Source organism: Barbatula barbatula (assembly GCF_947034865.1).
Source record: "Barbatula barbatula genome assembly, chromosome: 7".
Lineage (NCBI taxonomy): Eukaryota > Metazoa > Chordata > Actinopteri > Cypriniformes > Nemacheilidae > Barbatula > Barbatula barbatula.
In genome coordinates this window covers 22,151,019-22,166,472 of record NC_136770.1, presented here as the reverse complement: position 1 = coordinate 22,166,472, position 15,454 = coordinate 22,151,019, and the positions used below count along the sequence as shown (strand labels likewise).

The 15,454-nt window shown below is 37.0% G+C and overlaps 1 protein-coding gene across 1 annotated transcript in view; it reads left to right on the top strand.

The window, feature by feature from the left end:
- ptprt (protein tyrosine phosphatase receptor type T) overlaps window positions 1-15,454 on the top strand; it is a gene marked incomplete at its 5' end in the record, with an annotated part of 182,892 nt that overhangs the window by 89,477 nt on the left and 77,961 nt on the right. Inside the window, 2 exons of the mRNA XM_079459741.1 lie at window positions 5,218-5,514; window positions 12,274-12,383. Of these exons, the coding sequence (XP_079315867.1) occupies window positions 5,218-5,514; window positions 12,274-12,383 (407 nt within the window). The remainder of the gene's footprint in view (window positions 1-5,217; window positions 5,515-12,273; window positions 12,384-15,454) is intronic.

The following is a 15,454-nucleotide window of genomic DNA, read 5'->3' as shown; positions in this document are numbered from 1 at the left end:
TTGATTTGACAAAGCAATCTCAACTGTTTAGACTTTCACGGTTGTTTAGAGAGATTTAAAGAGGTTGACAGATTCACAGGGAAAGAGGGAAAACTATATGCCTTAAAAAATGTAATGGGACTCGACCATGGTACATAATACCAGAAGGTGGTACCATTAAACTTTGGTACTATACTGATGTATATTTACTATAAAATACCGGGGTACCAGAATGCACAAACAATAGTTTTGTTATAATTTACGTTTATACCTCAAAGGTATATTATACCTCATAGGTCTTAGTATTTCGTTTTTTTTTCAGAAATTGTTTAAATTGAGATAAAAATGCAGGGAATTGTTATTTCTTAAAGCATTCATGACAGCTACACGGATGACCATTTGCTAATGATCTGATTATGTAATAATGTTACTTAATGTTTTTAATGATGGTTTTTATGGGTTGGCTGAGAATCTGGGTGGCAGGATCATGAGGCTTTAAACATAGACAGGATTGTTGACTCAGAATCTAGTAGAGATTTGTGTTTTAAATAGATAATCTACAGCATCAAATTCACAGACAAACAACAGTGTCTGCCTCATACTGTATTTTGTAGAGTTTATTCTGTCTGACCTCTTTCTCTCTGTCTCTCTTTCGTTCTGTTTCTCCGTTCTCCCTACTCTTTCACTTTTTGCCTGAAGATCATCGGTGTGAAATCACAGTGCTTTTAACCCAAATGTGTTGTGCTTCCTTTGCAACATTGCTAATGTTGCCAACTGCCACTTAAAGAAACAGTGCATCACCCTGTAGTATCAAACCTGACAGCTTATTACATAGTTTTGCCTTTGGTTAGGTTAGATAAACAATACACGATACACAGTTTTCATTGTGACATTTCTTATTTTATGTGTGTCCGGGAAACGACTTTCAACCCTGTTACCCTCTAGGTTAATATATAATATAAACCCCCTCTCAAAAAGGAATGGATTGTCCCAATCGCACGTATTTTGCAGATTGTGATGTCAAAGAAATGTGTTAATACAAGGAAGCACATCCTCTCCTTTTTCCATAATATTGTTTAAAAAAGCAAAGTGTCAAGACTGGATTCATTTACTGTCAACACCGTTACTCAATTTATTGTTGCAAATAGGAAAATAAATTTAGTTTCGAGTAAAACTTGTGTGTATGAAAATGTATTTCTAAACATACCATGTGGCTTCCGCCCAAAATGTTTTAAAAATGTCCACTATGTTATTGTCCAGTCTGTTACTCAGGTAAAACTCAATTCCAAAACCAGGTGTCCCTGAGATTATATTACAGAAGGAGTATATTTGTATAATGGCTTCATGCTTTAGGTCATGATTGTTTTTTAAGGGGAAAAAATGCGTATTTTCATAAGTCTCATATGCCATTTGTACCTGCAATTATAGAATGACCCATTTGAATCCCTCTCCTCTTCTCTGGCCTCCAACCGCGAAGTTCCTGTATCATTTCCTCAGTGTGAAATTGCAACACTGCACTTTTCCGAAACGCCCTTTCAGGTATACCATAGAAATCGAGTTTTTCTTTTTATAGAACATCCTTTAAAATGTTGAGGTATGCCACACGATGACTCCTAACCTTTCAGCATGCCCTCGGCCCAGAACTGCAGCACACTACAGCAGAACTTTGCTTCACTGGGTGACTTTTAATACTCAAGGCTGTAGCGGATGTTGAAACTGCTTGTCCTGCGTCTATGGGGAACGTTTCTGTGATGCCAATTGCCCTGGACGTGTATAGCTGCTGCCGCCAAAAGAGATGTTGTCGCTGCGACATAAATGTCAACTTCCCAGTGTGATTCATAAACTTTTGCTTCACGCTGCGAGAAGGATTTTCGCTTGACGCCACCTAATTGAAGGGGAGCGTTTTAAAGTTTCGTCTGGAGTTGAACGCTAAGTATTGTTTACTGCTGCAACAAAATGCGAAGAGAGTAATTAAAAAACACTCGGGAGAGATACGACCCAACATCTGTTCCTAGTGTTAATCTAATTGATTTGAAGTCGTGTCACTGCATGGGGTCTCAAGAAACTTCAGGAGACTTCGGATATCAAATAGTATAAATGCATAAATGCCACAGACTGTTTTTGCCGTCCACATCCAATATTCTCTAATGGTGTTATGTGCTTAGATTCTCTGACGCTTTTTCACTTTTATTGCTTTTTGAAATATTCACAGGATTCTGGGGCAAAACCTAGTGAGCTGCCTACCTAGATCACATTTGAAGGGATCACGGGTGCACTTCTAAACTAACATGTAACACAACTCCATCTGATGCAATGCATCCAGTTTTCATCCACTACTCAACTTGGTTATAAAGTTTAATGTACCTATGTTGTACAAAGATTTTTTCTTTAATTTTGTCAAAATCTTATTTTATAAAAAATGGAACGCTGAACACTGTACGTATTAAAAAAACACGTCTTTATTTATCCTTGAATTGCAAACGAGCATAAACTATTAAAGATTTTTTCACAATAGAGGCGGGATGAAGGTTTTACTGACAGTTTGAGGATCCTATGGAGATACATTAAATGGTAAAACAATTACATTTATTTTATATTAATATTAATTTATATTCATAGTTTAAAATAAATATAAATTTAAAATAAATTATTGTTTAAAACAATTAAAATAATTATTTGCGGAGGTCTACCGGAAGTTAAGTTTGGGCCACATAGTGTTTGTTTACATTGTCTCCGCTGAAAGGTCTATATACTGTATACAGTATATACAGTGTTTAGTATATATGAAATGTATGTATATATATATATATATAGTGCATTGTGGAAAGAACATAATATGAAAGATAATTAATACTTTTTAAAGATATTAATGAACATTTTGTGCTGTGTATATATCTGTCACAAAACATCACAATGTTAAAATGAGGATGAAGTTCATGTTTGTTGTCTCTGTGGCATAAAGACCTGCTGCTTTTTCAGTGCTGCAGTTCGAGTTAGTATGCTGCCCGGCATTCCACTAGGTTTAGAAACAGAGATTCTATATTTTGTGTGCATCTTTTCATTATTGATGAGCCTCGTTCATAGCAATGGAGAAATTTTTATGGTTAATCGTGTTTTCTTGTAACCGTTGGGGCCAAAATGACCATTGAAGTGACGGTTAGTTTGTTTTGAAAGTGCAACCTTGCAGAAATTTCCGAGCACTGAAGAGAAGCACAGACGCTTTAGGAGTGATCATGCATCTGTCTGCCTGCTGTTTTTATTGTTTTCTGCTGGTCTCATGCAGACTCAGCCCACGCTCTTGCTCTCTCTCTCTCTCACACACACACACACACACACACATGCACACACATTAGCCAAAAATGTTTATCTCCTAAAGCAAAAGGAACAGGGTAGATGTTTGACTTTTTCATTTTAATAATGTTTCATTTTTTCTTCATTTGTTCTTGTTTTCTCATTATTCTTTTTCCGGCTTTGTTTTTTTGTCTCCTCTGAGTCGCTCAGTTTAAAGAATCTCACACAGTTGGGTACGTGGGACACCTCTTGATATGTTTATTGCTTGCAGTTTCCCCCCTGACTCCACAGAGAGATGAGAGAGAGAGGGAGATGGGTGGTGGAGGTGTGATAAATGTTGTGGGGCGTTTGGGTTTGGAGAGATGGTGGCAAAGCAGCACAGCAGCAGTACTGAAGATTGATATCTCTTATGCAATTCTCCCCAACGTCTGCGATTAATGACCCTTTACGCTTGCCATCCATCAGCATTTCCCCCTTCTAAACCACACCAGCCCTCAACCAGGCACCAAAAGCCCACCTATGGCACCACATTTTGCCCCGCTGCCGCGCATTAACATAACGCTAATATGCTCCAGCGTTCACCTCATTCCGTCAGATTAATGATGATACGGTTACCCTCCACCTGTCCACCAGGCAAATCCCCCACTGCCCCAACACCTTCCCTCAACGGGGGGCTGCGTGTTAGGACCCTCGCCGGCCGCCAGCCAAAACATTGCTCAATCAGACATATGCTTGAACATTATTTTCATCTTCTAAGCCAATCGCTCTAGCCTCAACTCAAAACGGTTTAATGATATTTCAAAGTTTGTAAGGCTAGAAGTCCCATGTGCAGACTGCGCAGATGAATGAGCTATTGAAACTCAGTCTTTTCAGCATTAAAACGTCGGCTCCTTTCCTAGCCTGTCACCACATGTACCCGGGAACTCTCTGAACTTGCACAACTTTGAGAACAAATGCGCCCTTAAGAGAACTGCCAGTATGTAAACTGTCCTAATATATTAAAACTCTCCCTTTTACTCGGCTCCCTCACGGTTCTTCAAGGCCAGACTCCGTCTCAGGACTCTTTTATGCGATTCTTCTAATCTAGAGGAATTAGTAGGACATTGAGGACAAAGAGATTCTCTCCAACAACCCCAATGGATCCGCCGCTGAATGTCTGATGCTGCTTGTTTCACAGTTGAATATTGTTTAAGGATCCTAATACTGTGCATCATGGGATGCTTGTAATGCTTAGATTTATTTATTTATCAGAAACTCAATAACGGTTGGCACGGCTGAGCTTTGGATGTCGAGTAGTGGTCAAAGTAGGGATCAGAGATTACATTGAAAACATGTGATATACATATTGAAACCATTGACATAAGATGACTTTTTAAAGAATTTTATGAATAATACCTTTTAAAATTCTGAACTATATCAGGGTCACCAAGAAACATGTCATTGTAAATGTGTGGAAAGTAGCCAGCGGTATTATTTTTAAAACAAAGAGGACGATACAGAGGCAAAAGTTAGAATTTCCATGTTTAAAGGGATAATTCACAGAAAAATAAATATTATTTCATCATTTATTTACCCTCATGTCATTTCAGACCTGTTTGGCTTTCTTTCTTCTGCAGGACAGAAAAGAAGATGTTATGTTGGTAGCCAAACAACATTAGCCCCCATTGACTTTCATTGTATGGACACATTTCTCAAAATATCTTCTTCTGTGTTTCACAGACAAAAGTGTCATACAGGTTTGGAATGACATGAGGGTGAATAAATGTTGACTGATTTTTATGTTGTATGTATATAATACCTGTTCTGTTTATCAGCCAAGTCAAGACGAAAGTTAAATAATCTGCCCCTTCATAATGATTTTGTCATCACAGCAACTTGCCAGCAACTTCAACGGCAAGACTCAATTGTCCAACACATCTAACTTGATTTCTTTGTATCTGCCCGCAGATCCAGTCAACGGTCCGCAAAACGTCAACGTGGTGGACATCCGCGCGCGTCAGCTGACCCTTCAGTGGGAGACCTTCGGGTATGCGGTGACCCGCTGTCACAGCTTTAACCTGACCGTTCAGTACCAGTACGTCTTCAACCAGCAAGAGTTTGTGGCTGAAGAGCTCATTCCAACATCTTCTCATTACACGCTGAGGGGACTCAGGCCTTTTGTGACGGTCAGACTGCGTTTGGTGCTGGCCAATCCTGAGGGCAGCAAGGAGAGCGAGGAGATCGTCAAACAGACAGAAGAAGACGGTGAGTGTGTGAATAAAGGCAAAGATTATAGGTAAAAAAATATATAGGTGGCCTCATTCATTCACATGAGTTAATTCATAAAGGCTTTCAGAGCCTTTTCTCATTTTTGGAAAATAAATATACAAATCAAATTTGTTAGTTAACCGACAAAGCTTGTGATGTTTATTAATGTTACGCAGTTGTGTGTTAACGTTTACGACATTTTATTTAAATGAAAAGTAAAATAATGAAAATGCTAAGTTTTAAGAATGAAACCTTATTGTAAAGTGAACACCAAAGTTTTTGATGACAGAATGCTGTGATTGACCAATCAGAATCAAGATCCAGCAATCTGCACAATATATCATGAACAAATATGAAAATAATAAAAACGCACTGCGTTTTCCCACGCTCGCTGCCGGCGTTCAGAATTGAAAAATTCCCACTTTGGGGCAGAACACTGAGCCTGCGGGGGGCGTTTTCAGCCAAGATCCTGCTGTTTTCTGCCGCGTAAAAGGGCCTCAGTGGGCACAGGTGCGTAATGACCTCTCATTTAATTTAAAGGTCACACATTAACTTGAAGGTCACACAAGATTCTGTTATAAAAGTAGATTTGTAAAGCACAGAATCCATTAACAGGTTTTCTTGGAATCGATTTTTTTTATTGATAAAAACGTACTGAATGCTTACTAACATTCTCAGGTAATGATGAATGTATCGAGGGGAAGGAGGTTAACACTTTACAACAAAGAAATAAAATACTGCCTTTTACAAATTCGCACATCTTTAAATCCGTATTAATTCGCTTCAGCGAGCGCTGTACGCTATTATTGCTAATGTTGACAGTCGTAGCTTTTGGCTAATTAGTTTCTCAACATACCCGGACCCTTTTCACATTCTCAAATGAGAAACTGGAAGTAGTTCAATGACTCCGGTCCATTATTGTAATTATCATATGCTTTAATGAATGACTCTTACCTCTGCTCCTCCAGGGCTAAAGTGCCTTTGGTTTAGTTTGTAAGTCTTTGTCCTGGAGCGGTCACATGATCATTTCAGCTGAATGCTGTTCGAAAGCCTTTCAGAGCATGAGCGTTTGGAAAATGGTGTTTGGTAATAGCTATTCAAGGCTCTTAGTTTTGTGCGGCGTCCAAAATGAACGATTTAGATATCCAGAAATTATTCAAAAGCCGGCAAATTATGTTCCTTGTTTAATTATTATAGTCTTAATGGGGGTTTCGCCACATTTCTGTGCGTTGTTTTTGTATTTTTAGACACAAGAACAAAACAAATCAAAGGATAGAGAAAGGATATTTTAGACACAGTTACCTTCACATAAAATAATAATGATAAGTATATGTGCATTACACTTACACTATGAAATAACTGTATTATATATATATATATATATATTTATATATATATATATATAAGCAGCGGAACAAATAAGAGACCATTCTAAATGTTCATGTCAAATAAGAATTTCAAGATGTTTGTTACCTTTCCAGTCCAGTGTCTGTTCCAACAGCAATGTAAAAGACTGAAAGCATGACAAGACACATGAAAACTGTGATAAAAATCCAGGTTATCACATAAAACAATACATTTAGAACTTTTCCCAAATACAAGTACAAATATTACTGTTGTGTTGCTTAAAAGTGAATATGAACGTGTTTTCTTTGCAGTATTTGAGTTCTGAAAGAATACAGAGCATTTTTTTCTGTAATTTTCACCTGTTTCTCCAGTTTTCATTTTTTGCAAATAAATGCAAATGGAAACGATATTTTTATTTTGAAATGTGGGAGTATTGTTAGTAGTACACAGAATGAAACCAAAATGATCATTTTACCTAAACACATACCTATAAATTCAGAAAAACTGATTTGGTGTTTTGAAATGGTCACTATATATATATATATATATATATGTGTTGTTACATTAGATGTACTTTGAACTTTTTCTTGTATCCTAATGCTGGGGCCACATATAAAATATTTTTTTAATCTTGTAAGAGTTTTAAACAGTGAGAGACCACAATGAGGAGAAAAAATCCTAGATTCAATGCTCCTATAATGTGTGATGCGCCGTGATGCGACGAAGACAGCACACGACACACCAACAGATTTTCTGAGTCCTGACTGTGAACACAAGAATTCTCGCTAATTCTCTCGAGACTTCAGAATGAGTTATTTATTATTGCACTGTAAGCTATGTTTATTAAATATGTGTTCGATATAAACAAATGTGTACATATAACCTTTTATGTCATTGTAAAAATATTATTCATCGTTGAGAAATTGCTCAAGCGGCGTCGTCTAAAGCATTTAAGGTGGCGCAGTACTAGATATAAAAATAATTTTACCGCAACTCAAATATTGTGGTATTTATCTCTTTACAGTAATTAAAAAAGAATATTAATACAGTTTTGTAAAAACATTGCTGCTGACATTATCACCCGAAAGAGTTTACTGGCTCCACCAGCTCTACTGGACCTATTTTTTCTGTTCCACTTTAAAGCATCCACACACACGGACTCCAACCACTACCGTCACTTGCACATAGCCTGGTTTTTATTGAAATTATTCGTAATTGCAATTGACAGAAAATTTACAGAATAAAGAAAAGGGTTTGCTTAAGAAAAAAAACTATGGTTGATATACTTCACACATATGATATACTTAAGTTCTGGTGCGTTTGTCCTCAGGGTTTCCCCCACACATTAGGATTTCTGATCGTAAATATTCAACATGTTGAATATTTAAGATACGTGAACGGGGCGGCTCTGATGTTCTTCAGATCAAGTTCATTCACTCCACACATCACACCACAGGGAAATCTGATAAGATTACCTCTAGAGCAGTGTAACATCATCGGGACTTTACTGTCGGGATTGGAGAACTCGGCCCGGTTTCTTTTGGTGTGAACCCAGCATTACTTAAAATTGAATTGATCTGTTTGCTTCTCTTTATTATTGCATTTTCAAGTAAATCAGAATTGTCATTCATTAAAATAGCTTTTAAACAGAGAATCCTGTATTCTTAAAGGGATATATATTCTTAAAGTTCCCCCTAAAATGGAAATTCTGTTATAATTTACCCAGTTGTCAATTCCAACCGGTATGATTCCCTTTCTTCTGCAGAACAAAAAAGCAGATTAGATATTGAAGAATGTTACAGAACTACGGCGGTACCTATTCACTTTTATTGTATGGACACATAACCATAGCATGTCAACGGGTACTGCTGTTGTTTTCATTTTTGGGGGAACTATCCCTTTAATGAATCAATAATTGATGAATCAAAGTTCATGAAGAGTTATCACTTTTAAATATTAAATTTATCGGTTGCATCATTTTGTAAACATTAAGCTGAAAACAGGAACAATATTCACATTTGTTTTGAATATAACCCCTCAGATCTCACTGCCTCTTATGTTCATATCTATAAATAATTAATATTTTTCCCCTGTTTGGCGTTAATCTGTGTATTGACTATTTGAAGTTCTATATAGATGGTGAAAAATCAGGTCCATCTTCTTTATGAATCCCCATAAAGAACCTCTGTTTGTTAGAGAAACAAAACCATATGTAACAGTAATGCTGTGAGCTTTCCTCCTTTCAATCCATTGATATGTTGCAGTTTAAAGGAAATCCCAATGTAGACCGTGTTATAGCATCATGGTCTGTGAGAAGACACAATGTTTCTCAGGCACAAGCAGGTTTGCAGGCGGCGTTTAATTCGAAAATTTCCCTACGGGAAGCATTCAGGCTCCATTTACAATTAATTTCGCCCAGCTCGTTTCTAAAGCAATAAATGTGAAAATAAAAGCTATTGTCAGAAGCAGGGTCTTAGATTATTAGATCATAGCGTGTAATTTAAGCTCATCTAATTTTCCAGTTTTTTTCCCCGTTGGGTTCTGATGGGTCTGTTTTGATGTGGATGAAACTCTTCTAGTTATTCAGTATCTCACTGATGTTTTTCCTTTATTTTATTTTTTTTGCATATGAAAACCTATAATTGCTGCCCTTTGTGTTAGCAAATTGACAGACAGCTGCTAGATATCAATAGTGAAGCAGGTTTATCTCTCTGTGCAACCTTATATGGGGATAATTGCGAGAGGATGAAATAAACATGAGAGACCCACAGGTTTCTTTCCTTATTAGGTAAAGAACAAAAGCAAATGTCGCATGTACAAAACCTGCTTACCCGTAGACAGCCCGTATCTCTGTGTATGCCGTTTATCATTTATTTAGAGGTGAAATTCGTAAGATTAATAGCTAAATGTAGAACAGCTATTGAGCTAACCTGCTGGAAGTTTCATTTAGTTTCACAGGAGAGAAAAACATTGAGACTCGATGAATGTGTAACATGGTCAGTGTTGGGTTCAATGGAATACTGTGTAACCAATTACTATAAAAAAATACTATGTCAAGTCTATATGATATCATAAATAAGGCAGTACCCATGTAACGTTTTCTTTAAGAGCCACAATGGTTACTAACTTTTTCTAATCCTTTACATCTCAATTTTAAGTCTTACAAAATATATCAAATTAAAGACAAATTTGACTAATGGCGTTGTTTGTTAATTTGAACAAATCATTTAAATAAATGTTGTTATCTTGTTACCGTGAATTCTTGAAAGGTCACAATAACAGAGAAGTGAAAATCTTGTACCACAGCCATAGTGCAGGTTTCTCTTTATGTTCGTTTTGCATTACTGTACAGTATATAAATACAATAGTTGTGTTGCGATTCATATGAAAATTATTGAAAAGGGTTATGTTTACATCTTGTGACAAGCCTTGTTTAATATTTACGTTAATCTTATGTTAAAGGAGCAGTTCACTATAAAATAAAAAAGTCATGATAATTCACTAATTTCATACAAGCCGTTTGTGTGTTTATTTCTTCTTTCGAAAACAAGTTGAGGGTTTTGAGGAAAGGATTCCAGGGTTCTTATCCGTATAACGGACTTCAACGGGGAGCTGTTGGTAAAGCAAGGCAGAGCAATCCGTATAATTATGTTTAAAAAGTATATAATTTTTTCGTTTTCTTGGAAAATTACCAATCATTTCGCAATACAACACCCTTACTCATCGGCTGGTGTCGTTTTGAGCCTTTTGAAGCTGCGATGAAACTGAATTTTGGACCTTAACCAACAGCCCCTCGTTTCAGTGCATTATATGGATATGAACTCTCGAAACCTTTCCTCAAACGCCTCAATTTGTTTTGGACAGAAGAAATAACACGAACAGCTTGTAAGGCGTATGGGTGAATGAATTATCATGAATTTTCTTTTTTGTGAACTACTCCTTTATTCTCGGCTTATTACATCAGTAGTTGATTGTGTTTTTAGTAGCTGTTAATGTAGCTATGCTTAACTGGCTTAACTATTGAAAGGGGCAGTATGGCGCGAATATGGGTTTTTCTGTGTCTTTGGTGTAGTATAAGTTGCCCATGCATGTACTAGTAACGTAAAATGGCAGAAATTAAAATATCGGAAACAAAAGATGCATTTTATATAAAAGCGAATGCTCACCCAGAAATGCCTGAAACCCCCAGAAAAGTACGTCATTTCGTGGTATGACTTGACTAAGACAGAACAAATGTAAACGCAAGTAAGGCGGGGGAATACCTGCCAGTACAATTGCTTTGGAACCTGATGTTCCAAATATGGTAAGAGGCGTTACATTTCCGTCACACGCTTGCAGTATTCGACCAATCACTATGCACTGGTTAACTGGCCAATCGCAGCACACCTCACTTTTCGGAGCGATGAGCTTTGTAAAAAATCTGTGCGTTTCAGAGAGGCGGGGCAAAGAGGAGATACAAACATGCTGAGTATGTAAAAATACAGCGTTTTTGAACCTTAAATCGTGTACACACATTGCATGACATCTAAAACAAACGATAATATTCTTTTCAGCCGTGTCATATGACTACTTTAAATCAGATTTAAAGAAGATTAAACGTTTTAAAGAAGCCATTAGAATTATCTGTCTATCTGTTTGTGAAGAAGGGCTCTTCTCCGTGCGGCCCTTATAGTCATGCCAAGCTCGTCTTTTCATCTGCCCTCCCAATTAGCCACGACTTAGCGCAAAGCAAACAGAAGCGCTAGGGCTGCTAAGTTGGACTAAACAGCCTTTTAGCTAAGTCATTAGCTCTCTTTGCACATCGCAAACAGTCGAGTCAAAGTCGAGATTAAACAGACACATAACAACTAGCCTCAAGTCTACCTATCCCAAAATAACATGTTACCATGCTGTATTCTGCAATCGTCAAGTCATAGCGTCTCAAAACGCCACGCTGAAACCTGATGAGGTTTGGATTATGACACCTTGGAAACAACTTTTTAGAGTGTTAATGAAGTACGTTCGGAAAGCTTGTAGATTTATGCCGGAGAGGATGCACTCACAAAAATATGCAAATAGACATGCGCGTATGGTACTCGTAGCACTCGTTAGCACCTCTCGATGCCGAAGGGTAGAGAAGCTGTTACAATTTACACTTCCAACATTGCGGCTGAGGTGTGTTTGACATAGTTTACTTATTTAGTCAACCAATCACCGCTCGCCTCCTTTCACCCTTTACCCAGCAACAAAAGCCATTTGTGTCATCACACGTCACCTCTCTATTCTCAAAACATACAGGTTTTATATTAAAAGGTGTTGACGTAACAGTGAAATATTCCAAATCTAGAAAGGATATGTTCTGAACAAAGCCGATTAATGTGTCATTTGGATGTCTTTTGATATATTTGTGTGTTTGTTCATCCACAACAGTTCCCGGCCCCATTCCTATGGAATCTATTCAGACGGGCCCATACGAGGAGAAGATCTTCATGCAGTGGAAAGCCCCCAACGAAACCAATGGTGTCATCACTCTATATGAGGTGAGAACATGCATAAGAAAACAGAACACAATTCATGTTTTTTGTGCATTTCTTTGGAAATGCGGCGATAAACTCAGGATTGTTTTTCCTCCAAATGTTGTCGGACGGCCATGATCTCTCGCAAATCAATTAGTTATCTGTCAGTGCGTAAAATATCCTCACTAAATAAATCAGCTAAATGAAGTCACGACATCACAAGATCAAAATGTGAGCTTTTGAGTGGGACGCACACATAAAAGAGCCACACAATCGCTTTGATGAGGATGACCGCGCACGAGCCATTGTGCATATCCTGCTACATCATTAAAACCGGGTTAGTGTGTGTGCCATCTTGGTGATAAGAAGATTGACAGAATTTACTAAATGCATTGAGCGGACACAATGCGGTCCCATTTGGCCGGATAATTGCTATAATAGCCCTCATTGATTTAATTAGCGGCGTCCAATAGAATTATCCAGGAGATCTGAGAGGTCATGTGCCTCCTCTCAGCGCTTTTAATGCTTCAGACAAATTAGACTTGGGACAAAGAGCTCAGAGACAAGATGAGAACGGTCGACGGATGAATTCAGTGAAGAGTTTTTTTGCAAGCACATTTCTAAGTGCAAAAGTAAAACTCAAAAGCTTTATTGACTTCATTCCCCAAAAAATGGTTTCAAAAGATGTTTATAGCCCTGGTGCTATCAGAGAATTGTCATAGTTCTCTTAAGACAGCGATCTACGTAGTGCTGCTACAAACAACCCAGTGGGGCTTTACGTGTGGTGTTGCATCAAAATCTTAAAGTCCCCACGACATTTTATTTCCCTTTTAGTATGAATTGGTTAGCTTGAACATATCTATAAACTAGTGTGCTCTGAAACATTGACGACATTCACATTGAGAAGATAGAAGCATTCAGTACTTACGATCTCACTTCCACCAATATGAATCAAATATTTTGATGACATCATTCTGCCCTTCAGATTCTGGGACGTGAGGTAAACTGAACAATTAGCTATTATAGAAAGAAAGAGGAACTCAATATGTTCTCACATAACTTTGTGTTTTTTGGGAAATCATTGTGAATCATACTAATCATCAATCATATTGTGTTTCAATTGTAAATAAACTCAATTATATCAGAATTAGATTTTTTTCTCTTTTTTCGGTGGAACACAAAGAAAGGTATTTCGATAAATGACTCGGTGGTTTTGTGTCAATGGGGGCCAATGTCGTTTGGTTATCAACGTTCTTCGAAATGTCTTCTTTCGTGTTCTGCAGAAGAAAGAAAGCCGTGCATGTTTGTGTTTCAACTGTACTTGTAAGAGCAACTGACCAGCCTTCAAAGTACGAGACGTACACACAACCAAGAGCTTCAGATGTGTTTCTGAGCATCTGATATGTGGCCAGCATCAAAATCCATACTTTTGATCAAATTTCACTCTCTCTCCCTCGCTTTCTGTATTCACCCCCTCCTTATTGTGCAAACAACTTCCTGTTATCAAACCATCAAAGCCTTCCAGAAATTAATTGCTTTGCTGACAAAATAAAAGAGCGAGCGTGAAAGACTGAGAGAAATAAGACAGAGGATATCCTCAACAGCTTCTTATTAATCAACAGTGAGACGTGTAAAAGAAAGATGCCTTTTGTCCTCCTGCGACTGCTCTCTCTTTATCTCCATGCAAATGAGAAAGTAAATAGTGAAACAGTTCCACAGCCCTTGATCTTTGTTTGGTTTAAATCTCATGACACAATGTGAGTTTGCTGCAGTGATGTGATGTGATGTCACTCACCTCTCAGCGGCGGGTGTAATGCCAGTCAACGAGTTTGAAGAAAAAGCTTGTCTTTTGAGAAGTGATGGACAGGTGCACAGCACTTTTCTACTTCTGGAGGAGGATACTTTGTTATTTTGGAAGCATATTAGCTTGACTAAAATTACATTTAGGCTGCTTTTTGTTTTGTCTTTAGTTATAGAGAAGTACATTTATTATCGGACATGCTGTATTACCATGGTATTTCCTGGATTTACTATGTGAATCATTCACTGCCATGCCAGTGTCACTTGCTGTCATACAGTATGTGAACTTATTTGTTGACTAGTGAGGTTTTTTAATAAGATTTATTTATTTTATTGAAAACATTTTCGTTTTTATTTCATACCAATTCTGCTTTTATTAACATGTTTAATAATATTCATGAAAATGCTGCTTTTATTAAGTATAAAAATATGAAAATATTGTACCATTGTTTTCAATTAGTTTTTAACCTATTAAACATTTTTACCATGTTTAATAGGGCTGTCAAACGATTAATCACATCCAGAATGAAAGTTTGTGTTTACATAATATATTTAGTAAAAATACAAAGTAAACATTTCTATATTTAAATGTTGGTAAATATTAAAAATACATGTAAAAATTTCCTAAATATATACATGTATGTGTATGTGTTTATAAATACAAAATGAATGTGCACAGTACACAGCTTATATTATGTAAACACAAACCTTTATTCTGGATGCGATTAATCACGATTAATCATTTGACAGCCCTAATATTTAATATGTTTATCATTTATTTTTGTAATTTACTTTGTACTACATAAAAAAGTGTTATAGTCTTACTGCATATTTAAGACTATATGAATAATATAACTGTTGTTTGTTTTGTGCTCCAATTTCTTTTATTTGTGTATTCTTCTATTTTAATGTTTGCAGAATTAGTTATACAGTGAGATTATGTTATTGCTTTCTTTCAAACAGTCTCTTTCTGGCAACGGAAAACCTCACAATGCATGCCCCAAATTTACAAAACAGTAAATATTCTGTGCTCTCAGCATGTCTGTTTATCAAGTGTAAATCTCAGGAGAGGGTTTGCTTCAACATGACTCTTGCTTGAACATTCACTATTCATTTCAGCCTGAGACTCCCATTCTACATTCTGCAACTGCTTATAGTCTTGATAAAAGAGGCCTCGGATCTCAAACTAAGTTTTCTGGTTCTTTTAATCTGCAGGGTTGAAAGTCCATGTGGAATGAAGTTGAGAAATGTACTTTTTGGCTTTGAAATGTTTTTTTTGGTGCTTGCCGGCAAGA